Source organism: Aptenodytes patagonicus, chromosome 8 (assembly GCF_965638725.1).
Source record: "Aptenodytes patagonicus chromosome 8, bAptPat1.pri.cur, whole genome shotgun sequence".
In the NCBI taxonomy this organism is placed as follows: Eukaryota; Metazoa; Chordata; class Aves; order Sphenisciformes; family Spheniscidae; genus Aptenodytes; species Aptenodytes patagonicus.
This window is the reverse complement of record NC_134956.1, coordinates 7,365,272-7,380,728: the sequence shown is the minus strand read 5'-3', so window position 1 is coordinate 7,380,728 and position 15,457 is coordinate 7,365,272. Positions and strand designations below refer to the sequence as shown.

Here is a 15,457-nt window from a genome sequence, read left to right as displayed (position 1 = left end):
CTTTTAAAAATTGTACCCAGATCAGTCATGTGCAACCTTGAACAAACAATATATTTGTTTTGAATTTGCTTGGCAATTACTGATCCTTTTGCTTTTCCCTCTGATACTTTCGCAGGTATTAACCATCCAGAATGCGAGTATAGTCGTCAGCGACATCCCTGCCAGCAACGGCATTATTCATGTCCTTAGTAAGGTACGTCAGTACATGCGAAACTGGGAAATGCTGCAGTTGTAGCAGCAGGTTTGTGTTGCAGCATCTGTGATGGGGCCAAGGAGGAATACATGTCTGGATGGTTAGGAAGGGATATAATGGCAAAAATATATTTGGTTATCACAAGGTCCTGACAGATGTTTCCTGTGCAGCAGTGTTTAATGTTTAAAATATTTCTCTCCGGGAAAAGCGGGAGGGGAGTTCCTCTTCTCTTGGCTGACAGAAGAAGAGTTAAGGCAATTGCAGAATTGTGTAAAATGAGGCCTTTTCTAATTGCCTTTCTTGCAAGCAGGGCAGGAGTCTAGTGTGATTTCCCCAAGAGCCCCTTGCCCAACCTTGCTTATGAACTCGCTTTTTCCGCAGGTTTTGTTGCCGCCTTCAGGAGATATCCCACTGAGTCCTCCAGGTCTGCAGGAACAGCTTGAGACAGTTGCCTCATTCAGCACATTCAAGGAGTTGCTACAGGTAAGCAGCTGACATGAGCACTGTTGTGGTTATCAGAACTGTCTTTTGAGCAAATGCCTGACTTACCCTGTACTGGTGGGCCAAAATTTAGACTGCCTGGTGAGAAAAGAGAGACCATTTGTTTCCTACCATTCCAGAGTGTTCTTCTAGGAAAGCTCTTTTGAGCAGCCAAAGGGTTACATACTTGCAGTTAGATCTCTGTATCATTGGCATGTTATTACAGTGGAAGATGACCTGTCTACTGCAGGCACTCTCATGCTTGTACAGGGCAGAGAAACCTAAAGGAAAAGGAAGTCTTGTTCATAATCGAGAAGCTGCGCTTACGTCAGCCCAGGAGGAGGAGCAAGCAATTAGACCTGTGTGACTGATTGGAAGTTGTATATCCCATTTTCAAGCATTTCCTCTAGCGCTTTTGCCTTTGGAATTGATTTCATGTGTGGTTTCATTTTGTTTTTAGTGAGTACAAGCGTAATTGCTAATGTTACTGTTTGGACATTTTTTAGCAATACCAGCTCATTGGAAAAATCGAGTCCTCTGAAAAATATACTGTTTTTGTTCCTGGAAATAATTCCATTGAGGAGTACTGCCATGCTGCCAACGTGACACAGTTGGTAAGCTCACTGCTTGCTTACACTTTGAATATGTATTGCAGTAAGTGAAGGGACATGTACACTGTCAGATCATAAACTTGAGTTCAGTGGGTTTGAGCGTGGAGAGGAGAAGCATATCTGATGCTAGGAGAAATGTGGCAGAGAGAAATCAGAGGGTTTCCTGGGGTGTTGCAATGGGATCCGAAAAGAATATTTGGAATCCAAATTTCTGAGTAGATTTGAATGTGGATAGATGGCACAACATGTTCCCCTTTCTGGCTGGCTGTGGCATATCTGTGTCAATTTTGAACATTTTGAAAGGTTCCAAAAGACTTCTATGACTTCATCCAGTAACAGAGTCATCAGGTGTGATCAGTCATCCGTGATAGGGAGTTACTAGGCTCTGTGGGCTTAATTAGCTGTTACAGATTGCTTAGGAACTCTTCTCATGCCATACCTCTGACTGAATTGTAGGAAGTCAAAAGAGTCCTAACATTTGGGTTTTTTGCGGATTTAGGACAATGAGACAGTGCAGTACCACGTTGTACTGGGAGAGAAGCTTTTGCCCATGGACTTGAGAAGTGGAATCCATAAGAACAGCATGTTAGGGCTCTCCTACTGGCTAATGTTTTATCAAAACAACACCCAGGTAAGGAGGGAAGACTGTTCTGCCATTTGAGGATCTGGCTAGACCTGTCACTTTCTAAGGCTGGTGGCTGGATACACCCATGTCTGTTTTGGACACCCTTACAGTTTGCCTACTGTGGCTGGCTGACAGCTGTCAAGCAATCCATGCAAAAGGAGTTGAAGGTTATCGTCTCAGCCGTTTCCTTCTCCTTTGCAGAAATTTGTCAATAATATTCCTTTGGATGGAAAATTTCTTGAGACGAAGAATGGCATGTTGATCGGGGTTTCACAGGTCCTCCAGATACAGAAGAATCGTTGCACTGCCAATACCACCATCATACAAAAGGTAATGATTGCGAAGGAGCTGACCACCATTTCACAGGGTTTCTCCGCCTGCTGAACCAAACTGATGAAGAGCAGAAGACCTACACATCCTACACATGGATGAGATGATAGCTTGTGATCTGACCCCAGATGAGCCTCATGTGAACTGGGATATCATGGAGACTTGGCACTTCCTAGCCTCAGACTCTGTACTTCTAATGCAGCAGATCTGCAGCTCTTGTGCTGTGTGTAGCTCCCGTGCAAATCACGTTCAGTTCACTTGCTGGGGCTCTCTCACAGTGCCAACCATGGGGCAGGCTGGTGCAGGACTTCCAGATACTCAGCTGTGCAAGTAGAATCCAGCCCAATTCTTGCATGGTGTGACCACAAGTTCCCCTAGGAAATGCTGTGGTCTGTCTGGGAGTCATGGCCAAAGTCCAGTCAGCATGTATCTTGTGGCTCTTGGCCATCGGAAGATTGCAGGGTCAGAGTGAGGCAGGCCTGCCCTCTTACAGATCAGAAGAAAAGTATTTACAGCCTTGCGTGAAGGAACTCCAGGCCTGCAGAAAGCCCTACCCCAGCTCAGAGACTCAGAAGAGGTGTAACATGGGATCTCTTCTGGTTTGTTTTGTGGTACGGTCTCTGGAGTGTAGAAATAAGACTTTGTGGACACCACTGGAGTGCAGAAATAAGACCTTCTGTGAAGCCTTTGATAGCAGCCAGGACTGAGGGTCACGCATCATGATTTTCCTTCTTTCGGTGTTTTGAGCCATGGAGATAAATACATCTTTGTCTTTGTCCCAGGCAGCAGCCTGTACAGCACCATTTGTAATTCAAGATTAGTGTCTTGGTGTGACATGGGTAGAGGGCACACATGTGACTTATCCTGTTCTCTGTGCCCTAGTCAAGATGCGGCAAGTGTGAGAAGGGGATCAAGTGTCCTCCTGGATCAGTTCTTGTGGTGAGTCTCTGATTCATGTGACATCTCTCAGACTGTTTGCAGATAGTGCTTTGACGTCCTTTTATTGCTCTATAGATGTCATCGCAATACCTGAAAAAAATGTGCCCTTGAATCCTCTGTGGCTCATTAGCAGGGTTTGTAAGAGAAAGCAGGCACCAAGGGAGGTTCACACAGGAAAAACACAAACGTCAACTATGAAGCTCCTTACAGAGCTGGCATCAGGCTTTGCCTGAATTTCAGGAGCCCTTTAGAGCATGCAGTGTGGGGAGTTTCCCCTCTTAGGGGGAAAAAAAGAGATGTCTTTTTTGATCTTTACTCTTTTGATGTTATCATCAAGGAAAGCCAGTTTAGGCATGCCAATAGCGATTTCCCAGCCCGGACCGTTGATTTATTCACACAGATGGGCTGGTTGTGCCTGCAGCTTGTTTGTGAGTGAGTGACAAATGTTTCCAGAGAGGAAAACAACTAAACATTTCATCTCCATACTGGCTATGAATTGCCTAGCAGCCACATCTGGCTTCTTAGGCTTCATTACTTTACTCTGTGCCAAACATTTTCCAATTACTTTTTCTCAGTATTCATACTGACGTGTATACCATGAATTTGGCAGGAAACAAAATAGACTATGTGTGGTGCACTCACATCTAGAGATGCCTCATTGGTCTCAGCTCTGGGAAGTCCAAATTTTTAGGGCTGTTCCTGTAGGATAAAAAGCATTATTCCTCTGTTAGGCAAGAACACCGCCATATGCGCCAAAATGTACAATCTGTCTAAATATTGTAATATCTTCTGTCTGTATCTATGTTAATTATACCTGCAGGAATTGCCAGGCAGCAAGAATCTCGCTCACTGTGAATTACGTTCTGGGGATACAGGAATACTTGGCTGCCATTTCACCTGTGCAAAAGTTTCTCTGGTAAGAAAAACATTTGCCTTGGATTCATTCTGACAAAAGCAAGATTTGTATTAGACATACAGCCATGGAATACAGCCTGTGCTGAGGTCCTGGCTGCATTTGTGCCATTGCATAGCTGAGACTGGGCTCATCTGGGAGTCGCTCTCCATCCTGGAGATAGAGGGCACTGGAGAAAAAACAAACCTGTGGAAATGTCTGCACAGTGATGGATTGTGGTCTGCTGCTTTGGTATTGTTACTTTGGGTTTTGTCCTGCAGAGGAAGAGAAGGAGTTGAATGTTTGTAGTCTGGTTTCCTAAGGAAACAAGGCATGAATGATGATATTTTGCTTGTGCACGTGCCTTCCCGAATAACTGATGAGTAATTGGAGCCGGACCAAAGCGAGGAGCAGAAGGTCTCGCAGCTATTATGGCCCCCACCAGTTTTGTGAAAATGTGTGGCTGGGAGAAAACGATTGAAAAGGAAATGGTAATAGAAAGACTTGTGTGAATTTGAGCTCTTACAGGTACTGAAGCATCTCCCTGGAAAGTTTGGTGGGAATGGGAGATTGAGGAGAAGGGAGAGAGGCAGTTGGACATATGGTACCCACAGACAGAGCTTCAGTCAGTGTTTGTACCTCACTGGGCACTTATGCGTTCTTTCGTTGGATGATGTTTCTCTTCATCTGTACTGTCCAACTTAGTCCCTCCGTAGGTACATGCAGAAAGAAATGAGAGCAGTTAAATCCGGCTTCTGAACCAAGTCACCTTCTGGCAGAGCCTTTCTCTGCCCAACAGAGTCTCTCACCGGTGGGACGCAGGCAAGACATAGGCTGGATGGGCACAGGACTGAACATTTGCATTACCAAATGGCCAGTGTTGTTCAAGTGGCAGTGCAGCCCTTTACATGAGGCTCTGGGCAACAGAGCACCCAATTTTGGGGGGCTCACTCCATTCTAACCATGCCCATCTGATCCTTTCACGCATTGTCAGCTATGATAGCTATTGTATAGTTAAATGAGTGGAGTAGCTTCCCCCATAAAGCTGTGCCTGTGCTGCACAAGACGGCTCACCCCGACCTGTTCTTGTTGGTTCCCCAGAGGTCCGTCTGCTGCCCCGGCTACTACGGACACATGTGCGAGATGTGCCCAGGGAAGCCAGGCCAGTGGTGCTCCGGGAACGGGGAATGCCAGGACGGCATCGAGGGCAGTGGAGAGTGCCGATGCCTGGAGGGTTTCCACGGCACTGCCTGCGAAATGTGTGAAGTGGGCCGATACGGAGCCGACTGCAAATCAGGTGACACTGATGGCTATTGCAGCTTGTCTCTACTATCCTGCCTGCAAGGGGAGAAAAGTGGCCACATCTCAGCTCTCAGGAGGGGTGGTGGGAGGGAAAAAATGTCCCAAGACCTCCGAGACAGGCAAACGGCTGGCAGGCTACCGAGAGAGGGACAGTGGGAGTAAGCGCTTGTGGTCAGCCGGAGAAGTGGCCCCATTTTTCATCCTGATACCAAGGCATGACTGACTATGCTATGCCGCTCATCCTGCTGCCACCCAAACTATACAAAGTAGAACTGGGTTGTCTGTTCCTGGGCTTTTTGGCCTGGTAGCAAGGCAACAAGAGGAGATACTCCTGTGACCTTTTTTTTATGGCAGCTTGATGCATTGGATTAGGAACAGAGCAGTGAGCGAAATGGCAGCGAGACTCTGCTTGTGAGACCTGGTTGGTCTGACAGTGATGAGTGTTTATATTTCCCCTGCAGAATGTGCCTGCGACAATGGCATATGTAACGATGGACTGCAAGGGGATGGGAGCTGTGAGTGTTTCCCGGGATGGAAGGGCCCTACCTGCCAAGAAAGTAAGTGAGCGTGAAGGGGCCCATGGTGTAATACTGCCTTTTTGGCAGAGAAATCTGTGTTAGCTGAGCGAGGTGACCACAGTTGCATGTGCTTTGCATCCCCCAGAAAGCTTATCAGACTGTGCTAGCTCATTCCTGCACACAAGCTGCATTTGTGGTGTGACTTCCCCAACAGCACATGAGCCCTGGAGTTATTTGGGTGAAGTTCATGTCCCCACTGAGATTTGAGGCATCTCAAGAACAGCCCCTTGCCCTGGGAGAGAGATGGAAGCTCCCAGCCAGATTGGGTTGACCATGACTCCTGTTACTTGCCTAAGAAGGTGGCAGGGCTTGATTTGAAGCCTCCAAAGGGCCCCAGTGTGTCTGCTGAGTTGCTTTTTCTGCTCACAAGATCTGTTGACTTAGGTGAGCTCAGGCCATAGTCTGCAGTTCTCAATTAATCTGTCATTGTGTGTCAAAGTAATATGTTGAAGATGGTTGTTCCTGGGATTTGGGATTATGATTACCATTGGAGTGGGAGGATAATGAGCTCCTAAATAATTCGGGATTTTAAAGGTTTGCACACAAATACTGATTTTGTAGTGAAGTGTTTTGGGGGCATTTAGAAATGGATATTGAGTGGAGCTGTCCTGTCTAGTGTAAATGTAAAGCATGAAACAAGTTCATCTTTTTGCTTCGAATGGGGCAAAGCCAAATGGCCCTGTACATCTGGATTAACGAGGTTTCAGTCCTTGTTTCATTCCTAGCAATGTGGAGGCCATGCAGGTAGGATCAAATTGAACCGTTAGCTCAGACGGAGAACACTGAATTCACTCCATTGCAAAATGCCAGAAGATAAATCCCATAAGGTTTTCCTGCTGCCCTGTAGGATGTGAGAGTTAGCATAACTGCTGCTGTGTCCCATCATCAGTCGGGGCACCAGAACTGTGGCAATGAGGCTGTTTGCAGAGTCCTTTACTCTGGATGGCAGAAATGTTCCCAGCAAGTGCTAGATTGAAAATGCCAAGTAACGTTTGTGTTTTCTCTTGCAGGAATCAAGATTGACTTATGCAATAACACTTGCCATCAAATGGCCAAGTAAGTACAGACAAGGGGCTGGGTCATTCTGAGAAAGCCATATGTGTTTGTATGGGTTTTACATAGAGGTGATTCTGTGTTCAGGGCTTTGCAGAGGGCTGGGAGGAGATGCCTGCTCATTAAAGGTGCATAAATGTCAGTTCCATTCTGGGAACTCTCTCTGGTGCTAAGCCGCATCTACCTCCCCCAGGGATTTTGTCTGTTTGAGCATAAATTCTTTCCAAGTTCCTTCTGCATGTGTGGATGGGAGAAAGCAGAGACTCCAAGGTACTCCAAGTCTGGCCTTATTCATGGAGCAAGTCAAACAGCCACTGACAAGCCCTTTCTGCCTTGCCTGCCCCCGCCAATGAATTAAATAGGCTGTGATGACTCCCTCTTGATGCCTTCTCCATCCATTACCTGGTCTCTTATTTTGCGGTACCGGGACCCAGCCATCCCCATTGTACCGTGCAGAAGCACATGGACATGGTGAAGGTGAACTGTGTGAGGTGTGAAGCCTGTGCCTGGATGCCAGCTCCCTGGCCAGTGTGACTGGAGTATTTGGTGCTGTGAAGAAATACACAGCAACCTCAGGCATGTTCCTCCTGGGGTCATTGTGGTCTCTAACTTGCACATGCCAGACTTGTATAGTGTTTCCCACTGGCCGAGCAAATCAGGAGGTGTCGTCGGTGATTGTTTATCACTTTCTTGTTTCAGCTGCCTCAATAGTTCTGCGGATTCCCCACCTACGTGCTTCTGCTCTGCTGGATACACAGGGAATGGGACCCATTGCACAGGTCTGTCCAGCAAGTGTGGGCAAGATTCAAGGCTTGCAAACACCTGTTGAAGCTACGCAAAGACAAGGGTTTTGTTTGTGAAATAAATGGCATGGTGTTGCCAAGGGAAAGATCACTCAAATCCTTTTCATCATCCACCATGAACTCTGCCATGCTTTGGTAGAGAAGTTTTCCAGTCCGGAGCTTTACACAGGATGCTCTTGATGTTGCTAGAGCTTGCAAAAGAGGGATAAAAAAGCAGGCAAGTGTAGCAGGGCAGTTCTTATTGCCTGTGGAGAGAGACGCACATGAATGGGTTATATTAGTTCTGATATCACAGCGATAGTGGCAAAGATATAACAATTTTGGCCATGAATCCCTGGAATATGGATGCTTCAATTCCCTAGAATCTTGTGCTCCTCCTATTTGCTGGCCGTGCCAAAATCGGGTAGAAGCAGTGCAGCAGTTGTGCCAAATGAGGTGGGATTTCAGGGTACTGCTTTAAGCTACATACAAACCCGGTCTGTGTCAAAAGCAAACAAGCAAGAAAAAAACACTCAGAGTGATAAAATTGTAACAGTCAAAAGACTGGCAGACATCACAGTTTCTTTTCAGTATTGCCCTTGTTTGAAATGAGTGAGGGGGGAAAAAGAAAAAAAAAAAAAAAACATTTACGTTGTGCAGGAAAATTTTTTTTTTCTCATCTAACCATTAGTCCTCAGTGAGCAAATGCTGTGACGGAAAGACTTCTTAGTCCAATTTGGGGGTTACTTAAGCTCAGCACGACTTTTGGACTGGCCTCTCTCAGATCCCGATGAGGCCCCATGCCTTTAAAGGACCTACAGTTTCATCGAGAAACAAAGGGATTTTAATAAGATGTTGTGATTTTTGTTAAGATGGATGATTGTTCTGGCACAGTTCATCTTTCCTAGATGCTCTGAGCTGATTCTGCTTCGCTTGTTTGTGGTCACAGAAATAGATCCATGCACTATCGATCATGGTGGCTGCTCCGTACATGCTGTGTGTACTAAAGTGTCCCCAGGAGAGAGAACCTGTGTTTGTAAGGAAGGCTACGCTGGAGACGGGACGCTCTGCATGGGTGAGTGCTCAGTGTGCGTTTTGGTGATAGTGGTGAGGCATCATCCATGCAAAGGGGAATTTCAGACTAAAAGCATTAAAATTTCAGGTTAAAGTGTTGAATAACTCAATTCTCCTTTCACTTTGTTCATACAGTGGTTATTTCAAAGGAAGTAATTGCTGGCTGATCTTGATTCAACTGTCTTTCTGCTTTTTGTTGAGATGTATGCACACATACGTGTACGTGTGTACATATTTACCTGTAGGTATGTGCTCAGCATTCTCCCAGGTCACGATTAGTGAAGTGGTCATCACTGTCCCAGCGCAGTGCCACCCAAAACTGGGTGGAGAGCCCACGCTGCCCTTGGCACCTGTCTCGCTGGATGGCCTCAGACCAGTGTTTTGGTCTCGAACCAAAAGAGCCCCGAGAGGTTTCTTGCCCTGATGCATGTCGTGGAGAGGTCCAGAGACAGAGGGTGAGGGCAGTCTCCCACAGCAGTGCTCTGAGATGAAGATGGAGCTGTGGGAGAGTCCAATCCTCTCATATCCTTTAAAGCACACCGAGGCAGGCGTGGGATTTTCTGTGGGCAGATTTATCACAACTCAGACGCCCATGTGTGGCAGGAGTAGAACTTGCAGTTGTACCCTATTCCTTTGCTATCACAAGTCACTTTTCCACCAAAATGTTTCCCAAGCTGGGAAGGTCCCCCCTGTTGCTTTCCCAATACCTCTTTGGGTCACCAATTCCCAGCTGCCTTGAGCAGCTCTCAGCAATAATGTGGCCTTATTGTTTTGCTGCAGAAATTGATCTCTGTCTTGAAAGCAACGGGGGCTGCCACACCAACGCAGAGTGCATTAAAACAGGCCCAAGGAAGGTGAGTATGTAAGATGGATGTCAGGGCAACATTATTATGGAGGTTGTCACAGCTGTGTAATTCTCTTAGAGACAATCCTTTCCATTGCAGTGCACTGTCTTGTGCTTATTACCTTCCACATAGAAAAGTTGCCTGGGAAGGACATGAAAAGATTGCTCTTTCCTTGAAAGCAGATGCCTTCTGTTGGCCAGAGGCTGGAAGGAGTCTCAGGTTATATTTGTTGTTGACACAAGCATGGTTATTCGTGAATGTAGCGATGGGTGCTATACCACATGCCTTCCATCCAGCTCAGCCGTTGTGCGTTTTCTTTATTGGGTCCAAGTGTCAGACTAAGCATCTGTTCTCCCTCCAGGTTGCCTGCAACTGTCTTCCTGGTTACAGTGGGGATGGCATGAGCCAGTGCAACCCCATCAACTCGTGTGAACAGGTATGTCTGCATTTTGCTGTTACCAGAGGTAAAGGCCACAGTCTTGAAGCATTCCTTTTTCCCAACAGTTAACAGCAAGAACAGGGTTAGCCTGCTTGTTTAGAGCTGGCTGTCTTGCCTTTTCACATACCAAAGGGATTTCCTGGTGTGTTTGGTTTCCATTGCCTCTCGCAATGACCTGCAAGTACGTCGGCCACCTGGCACTCCCTCTTGTGGGAGAAGCGGTGTGGAAACAGTGACACAGGGTTGGAGGCATGTGGGCTTGTTTCTCTGCATCCATTTTGTGTGGGGCATGCTCAAAAGCTTAAGAGTAATCTGTGCTCACAGCATCGCTGCCATGTCAAAATGTCTCTATGAATCATGGGTTTTGTCATCACTCTGGGTTCCAAAGTAAGGTGCAAAAGTCTTGTTTCATGGGAGGATTTGATGCTGAAAAGCCCCTGAGGATTTGGGTGAGGTTTATTCTAAGGCACTAGGCAGATGGGAGGAATGGTTTCCTTTCCACTGGGCTGGATGTAGTTAGCAGCTCCCACGTGCAAGTGGCCATTCAAATTGTTGGTGATGCCCCTCCATGCAAGACTTCTGCTTTTCTTGCTAGAACAACGGAGGCTGTAGTCCATTTGGGCTCTGCAAGTACACAGGCCCTGGCACTCGAAACTGCTCCTGCTTTTGGCACAGTATCGGAGATGGCTTCACCTGCCATGGCAAAGTGTATCAGGTGAGAAGCACGGGCACCATCTTTTGTGTTTGGGACCCTGCCCTGCAGCAAACCGCTCCCTCCCCTCCAAGTGTAAGCTGCAGGTGAGCAGATCTGTAGTGTCATATTGACACGTGTGTGGTGTAGGAGTGGAGACAGGTGCTTTGAGGCAAATCGTAGGTGTATTTGGTGTGCCAGCTGCGGGAGAGAATCACAGTAAAGCAGCTTTGCTCCAAAAGGAGTCATGATGTCAACACTCTGCTGCTCTGTCAGCAACATTGGCCATACCTCCAGGGTGCTGTTTTCTTAATGTTACAAGCAAATGGGAACATTTTTTTTTTTCCCAAGGGAACCCACTTCTCCCAGTCTGTGGGATCAGGGCAGGTGTCCCCTGTGGCCTTGCCAGGACTTGGGATCCAGTCTGGAGGGCAGCAGTCTATCTCCAGCTCTGTTGCCAATACAACGGCTGCCCTTGGGCAAACTGGTGACCTTTTCTGGTAGTGGCAAATAAAAGCTGTCATCCCCACAGCAGAGCCGGGAGAAAAGAGATGGACCCAGTTCTGTGCTTCTGCTCTTACTGGAAGTTAGTGTGGTAAGGAGAGGGAGTTTGCCCTGCCAAGCCTATGTCTGCCACTCTGGACAGCATCCCAGAACTGGTAGTGGCAGCACAGTGAGGTTAAAGCAGAGGTTTTGTGAAGCACTCGAGGTGTCCCAGGAGCACAGGGGCAGTTAAACCTATGACAGCTGCTGCAGAAGCAGCCAGCTTTCATCTCTCCGTCTGCTCCATCCTGCAGGATCTGCGATATGAATGGTCCAGGCAGAGGTCACTGCCTGCTTTGTAACGTCCATGTCATCTGTGCCCACAGTGCTGGCAAGGGAGGGAGGGAAAGATCACCATCGTGTGTCAGGAGAACCGGTGTCTCATTGGGGTGGGAGAGTGACCTGGAGTGGAAGGAGCAGGTCACCGTGCTGGCTGGTGAGGAGCAAGTGGAAGGGACTCTGCTAACACCAGCTGTTTCTCTTTGTTTAAGGAGCTCAGAAGGATCGAAGACGCATCCGTGTTCTTTAAGATGATACTGGTTGGTGACAAACAGCTTTGTCCTTGTCTCTGTGTAGTAAATCCTACTTAGGGTTTTCTGCAAAGGGTCTTGCTAACTGGAACCGTGTTTTCTGTTTCCCTTCCCACAAATGCTCTTCTACCACAGGCAGAAAACATCAAGGAGCTCAGTGGGGCAGGGCCTTTCACCGTCTTCGTCCCACGGACAGGTTTCATAGGAAACACCACAACGGTAAGTGTCCTCCCATCCCAAACGCTGTCAGGTGTTTGGCAAGCTCCAGTCGTGGCAATGTCCCCTCTGGGGCTGTTCTGCCCAGTGAATTGAAGCAAAGGGGCTGCACTGCAGAGGATTAAAGACATCCCCCATTCTCCATCAGTGTAAGAGCAGAGGTTTGGATGCCGGCTCACTACACAGACAATCTGGGCAGGGGTGGACATGGCTCCTGTTGTAAGGAGACCCTTACTGGAGCACCTGCCTCATGGTCCTCAGAGGCAGTGTGCCAAATCAGTGATGCGTGGTGACTTTCGTTACCCATGGCTGTTAGGGGCTGGTAACAGCAAGGCTTCACGGCATCTGTGATGAAGACCTCTTATTCCTGCTTTGTGCTCCAGGCCCTGCCATTCTGCCTCCATTGGTCCCTTCCTTCTAATCCCAATAAGTGGGATGTCTGGGGCAAGTGGAGACATGAGGGAAGAGATCCTTATTCATGACCCTGTGAACGAGACAGGTTCTTGACCAATAGCTTTCTGGTGTCAGTGTAATGGAAGATCCTAATACCATCACTCACAAGTCCCGTTGTGCAGCTTCACACCACTAGTCCCAACCTTTTTCCCATGGGCCCCCCCATCCACCCAGTAAAGGAACAATTCCCAACGACCACGTATCCCAGGTGTCACTTCCTCAAGGCCAACGTGGTCGTTTGTCCTTCTTCAAGGGACCTGAATGCTGGTTTTGTCAAGCTGGTTGAAATTTCCCAAAGCTCTCGAATGGTTTTGTGCATTCACTGCATTTTGGAGGGACTGGCTTTCCTGCAGAGATGGGTCAGAGGGGGCTTGGGCAATCCAGGTCTCCCTCATTGGGTCTGCCTGCCCCCTCCACCCCCCAGCAAGGCAAAGTGCCCCCGGTGTGATCTCATTCTTGTTTTCTCTCTGTAGTTTGAGGAGTGGAGGAGCAGAGGTCTCCTCCGGGACCTGCTTCGCTACCACATGGTGGGTTGCCAAAAACTGCTGTCCAGTGACCTGGAAGACCAGGAGTCCCTTACATCTTTATCTGGCCACAAAATAAAGATCACAGTGAAAGAGGTAGTTCTCTGCCACAATTCCCTTCCCTGTCCCACTTGGCAGGATGTCACTTTTGCTGTCATTTGAAGGCCACTGTGGTTGTGGCAAGTGACTTGCCTAGGGCGTGCAGGTGCTTACAGGGCAGTGCTGTTGGTGGGAATACCTCATCATATCCCTTCTCTCTCAGAATAGCATCTATCTCAATGAGGAAGCCAAAGTGGTCGTGAGTGACATCATTGGCGTGAACGGGGTCATTCATTTCATCAACAAGATCCTCATTCCAAGTGACCTGGTGGACCGTAACATTTCCTCAAAGATCTCACAGGTAAGTCTGAAACAGTGACTGTGCCCTGATAACCGCCGTGGTGAGGACAGGGCTCGGGTCTTTCTCCCAACAGCTCTGATGATTGTGCTGTCCCTGATAAGCCCTTCCACCCACACCCTCAGCCCAAGGCCACGTGGGGTGCTCTTCCTCCCTGTTCCTAGCTCTGTAGGGGATGTCTGAGGGCACGGCTTTGGCTTGTGAAGGTGACAGCATTTGTGGCGTAGCAATATTTGGGACGGAAGGAGCTGTGATTCATCACATCCCTAGGGAGCAACAGTACTGGCTGTAAGCAGGGGGATCATGTCCCATGCCAACCATCACACTCCTTTTCCAGCGCAGAGCAGATTGCAGTGTGAGATTGTCAATGTCTCTCTGGTACTCCTCAAACAAGTGCTAGGAGCAGGCAGGATCCTGCATTTTACAGTAAATAACACATTTTCTGTACAGCACAACAGAGTGCTGAAATTCATCCCAGCTCCTGCCATAGCAGCATCTACCCAGGATGAATCAGAAAAGTGGCGGATGCTGAATGCCAGCACATGCCAGGCCAAAGCCATCGGCATGATGATGACAGAGATAAACTTGTGTTTAGCTACTGTAGTTGTTAACCATCTGCTTTCTCCCTTGCATTACTACTGCAGGTCCTGGAGGGGGACCTCTTAGTGATGATTGTTTGCTTTCTTCCCTCTGCAGCAAAATATCACAGAAGTGGCAGAGGCCTTTGGGTACAGCATTTATAGCAAGCTGCTGCAGGTGAGCGACCTGACTCCTGCTGCTCTGTGGGAAGGTGGCGTGTACATGTGCATGTTCAGTTTTGGCTTGTGGCTTTTTCTTTGTATCCCCTTTTATCTCGGACAGGACGCGGAGCTGCTTCCACTCATTAGTGACCCCCTGCATAGACCGTTCACCATGCTGTGGCCCACAGATGCTGCATTTAACGCCCTCTCGGAGAAAAGGCAGAAGTGGCTGTACCACAGAGAGCATCGGGACGTGCTGGCCTCCTACCTCAAAGCGCACATGATCAGGGACACAAAGGTAAATGTGACAACAAACAGGCTCGTACCTCCTGAGGCCATGTGTGGTGCCACCACCTGCCTATGGTTACGCCAGACCGACCTTGCCAAATATTTTGCAGCTGTACAACATGCAGCATATTAGTTGTCTTGAGAAGACCCAAAGCTGTTTGAGCATGTGAGGCAACTACCACTTCATCACGAGCCTCTGGTGCAGCATGGCTGAGCTGAAATCTTCTGTCATCAGCTTCTTGGGGAGGCCACATCACCGCCAGAGTGTCAATGCAAGGCTCGCAAACAGGCTCTTGTCTATAGGGGTGATGAACAAGGGAAGTCCAGCTGAGCAAAACCAGGGTCTGCTTATGCACACTGGTGTCTCACTGTTCAGGAATCTGGGACTAACCCAGCATAGTTACGCTGTTCCATCCACTTCACGTGCTGCCGCGTCACACCCCTTCTCAGTGTGGCTGCTGACCCCTGTCCTCACCAGGCACCACCCTGTTAGAAGTATGAACTGCCAGTTTTGCTGTCTCTCCCTTCACATTCTTCTTTTTCCCTCTTAGATTGTTGCTGGTAACATGCCCCAAGTCGAATCCATACGGACCATGCATGGCTCCACCGTCTCATTCAGCTGCAGCAAAACCCACGTGGTGAGTGATGGCGATGCTGGGCTCTGCTTTCCACTGAGCAAGTGTCCCTGGCCATAGCCACGGGGCAACTGATGCTCCGTGTTGGTCACCGGCAGGAAGTGAACACAGAGTTGGGGTGCTTGCAGGCTGAGACACCCCATTCCCCTGGCTACAGCTGAGCCTGTAGAGAGGCTCGAGACTCTGGCCAGCTGGCAGGAAAGTGCAGAGGCATGTGGTACCTGCACACGCACTTCATGATGACCAGGTTGCAAAGCCAACCACATGGTGCCATGACCTTTACAGAGTATGTGTTGC

At 48.3% G+C, this 15,457-nt stretch overlaps 1 protein-coding gene across 1 annotated transcript in view; it reads left to right on the top strand.

The window, feature by feature from the left end:
- The window catches only part of STAB1 (stabilin 1), a 61,363-nt gene that overhangs the window by 37,262 nt on the left and 8,644 nt on the right, over positions 1-15,457 (top strand). The window contains exons 32-53 of the mRNA XM_076346182.1: positions 116-193; positions 575-676; positions 1,180-1,287; positions 1,784-1,915; positions 2,111-2,239; positions 3,122-3,178; positions 3,999-4,094; positions 5,172-5,367; positions 5,834-5,929; positions 6,961-7,006; positions 7,703-7,782; positions 8,735-8,860; positions 9,640-9,713; positions 10,066-10,140; positions 10,739-10,858; positions 11,869-11,916; positions 12,043-12,126; positions 13,050-13,196; positions 13,363-13,500; positions 14,194-14,253; positions 14,359-14,535; positions 15,077-15,163. Of these exons, the coding sequence (XP_076202297.1) occupies positions 116-193; positions 575-676; positions 1,180-1,287; positions 1,784-1,915; positions 2,111-2,239; positions 3,122-3,178; positions 3,999-4,094; positions 5,172-5,367; positions 5,834-5,929; positions 6,961-7,006; positions 7,703-7,782; positions 8,735-8,860; positions 9,640-9,713; positions 10,066-10,140; positions 10,739-10,858; positions 11,869-11,916; positions 12,043-12,126; positions 13,050-13,196; positions 13,363-13,500; positions 14,194-14,253; positions 14,359-14,535; positions 15,077-15,163 (2,256 nt within the window). The remainder of the gene's footprint in view (positions 1-115; positions 194-574; positions 677-1,179; positions 1,288-1,783; positions 1,916-2,110; positions 2,240-3,121; positions 3,179-3,998; positions 4,095-5,171; positions 5,368-5,833; positions 5,930-6,960; positions 7,007-7,702; positions 7,783-8,734; positions 8,861-9,639; positions 9,714-10,065; positions 10,141-10,738; positions 10,859-11,868; positions 11,917-12,042; positions 12,127-13,049; positions 13,197-13,362; positions 13,501-14,193; positions 14,254-14,358; positions 14,536-15,076; positions 15,164-15,457) is intronic.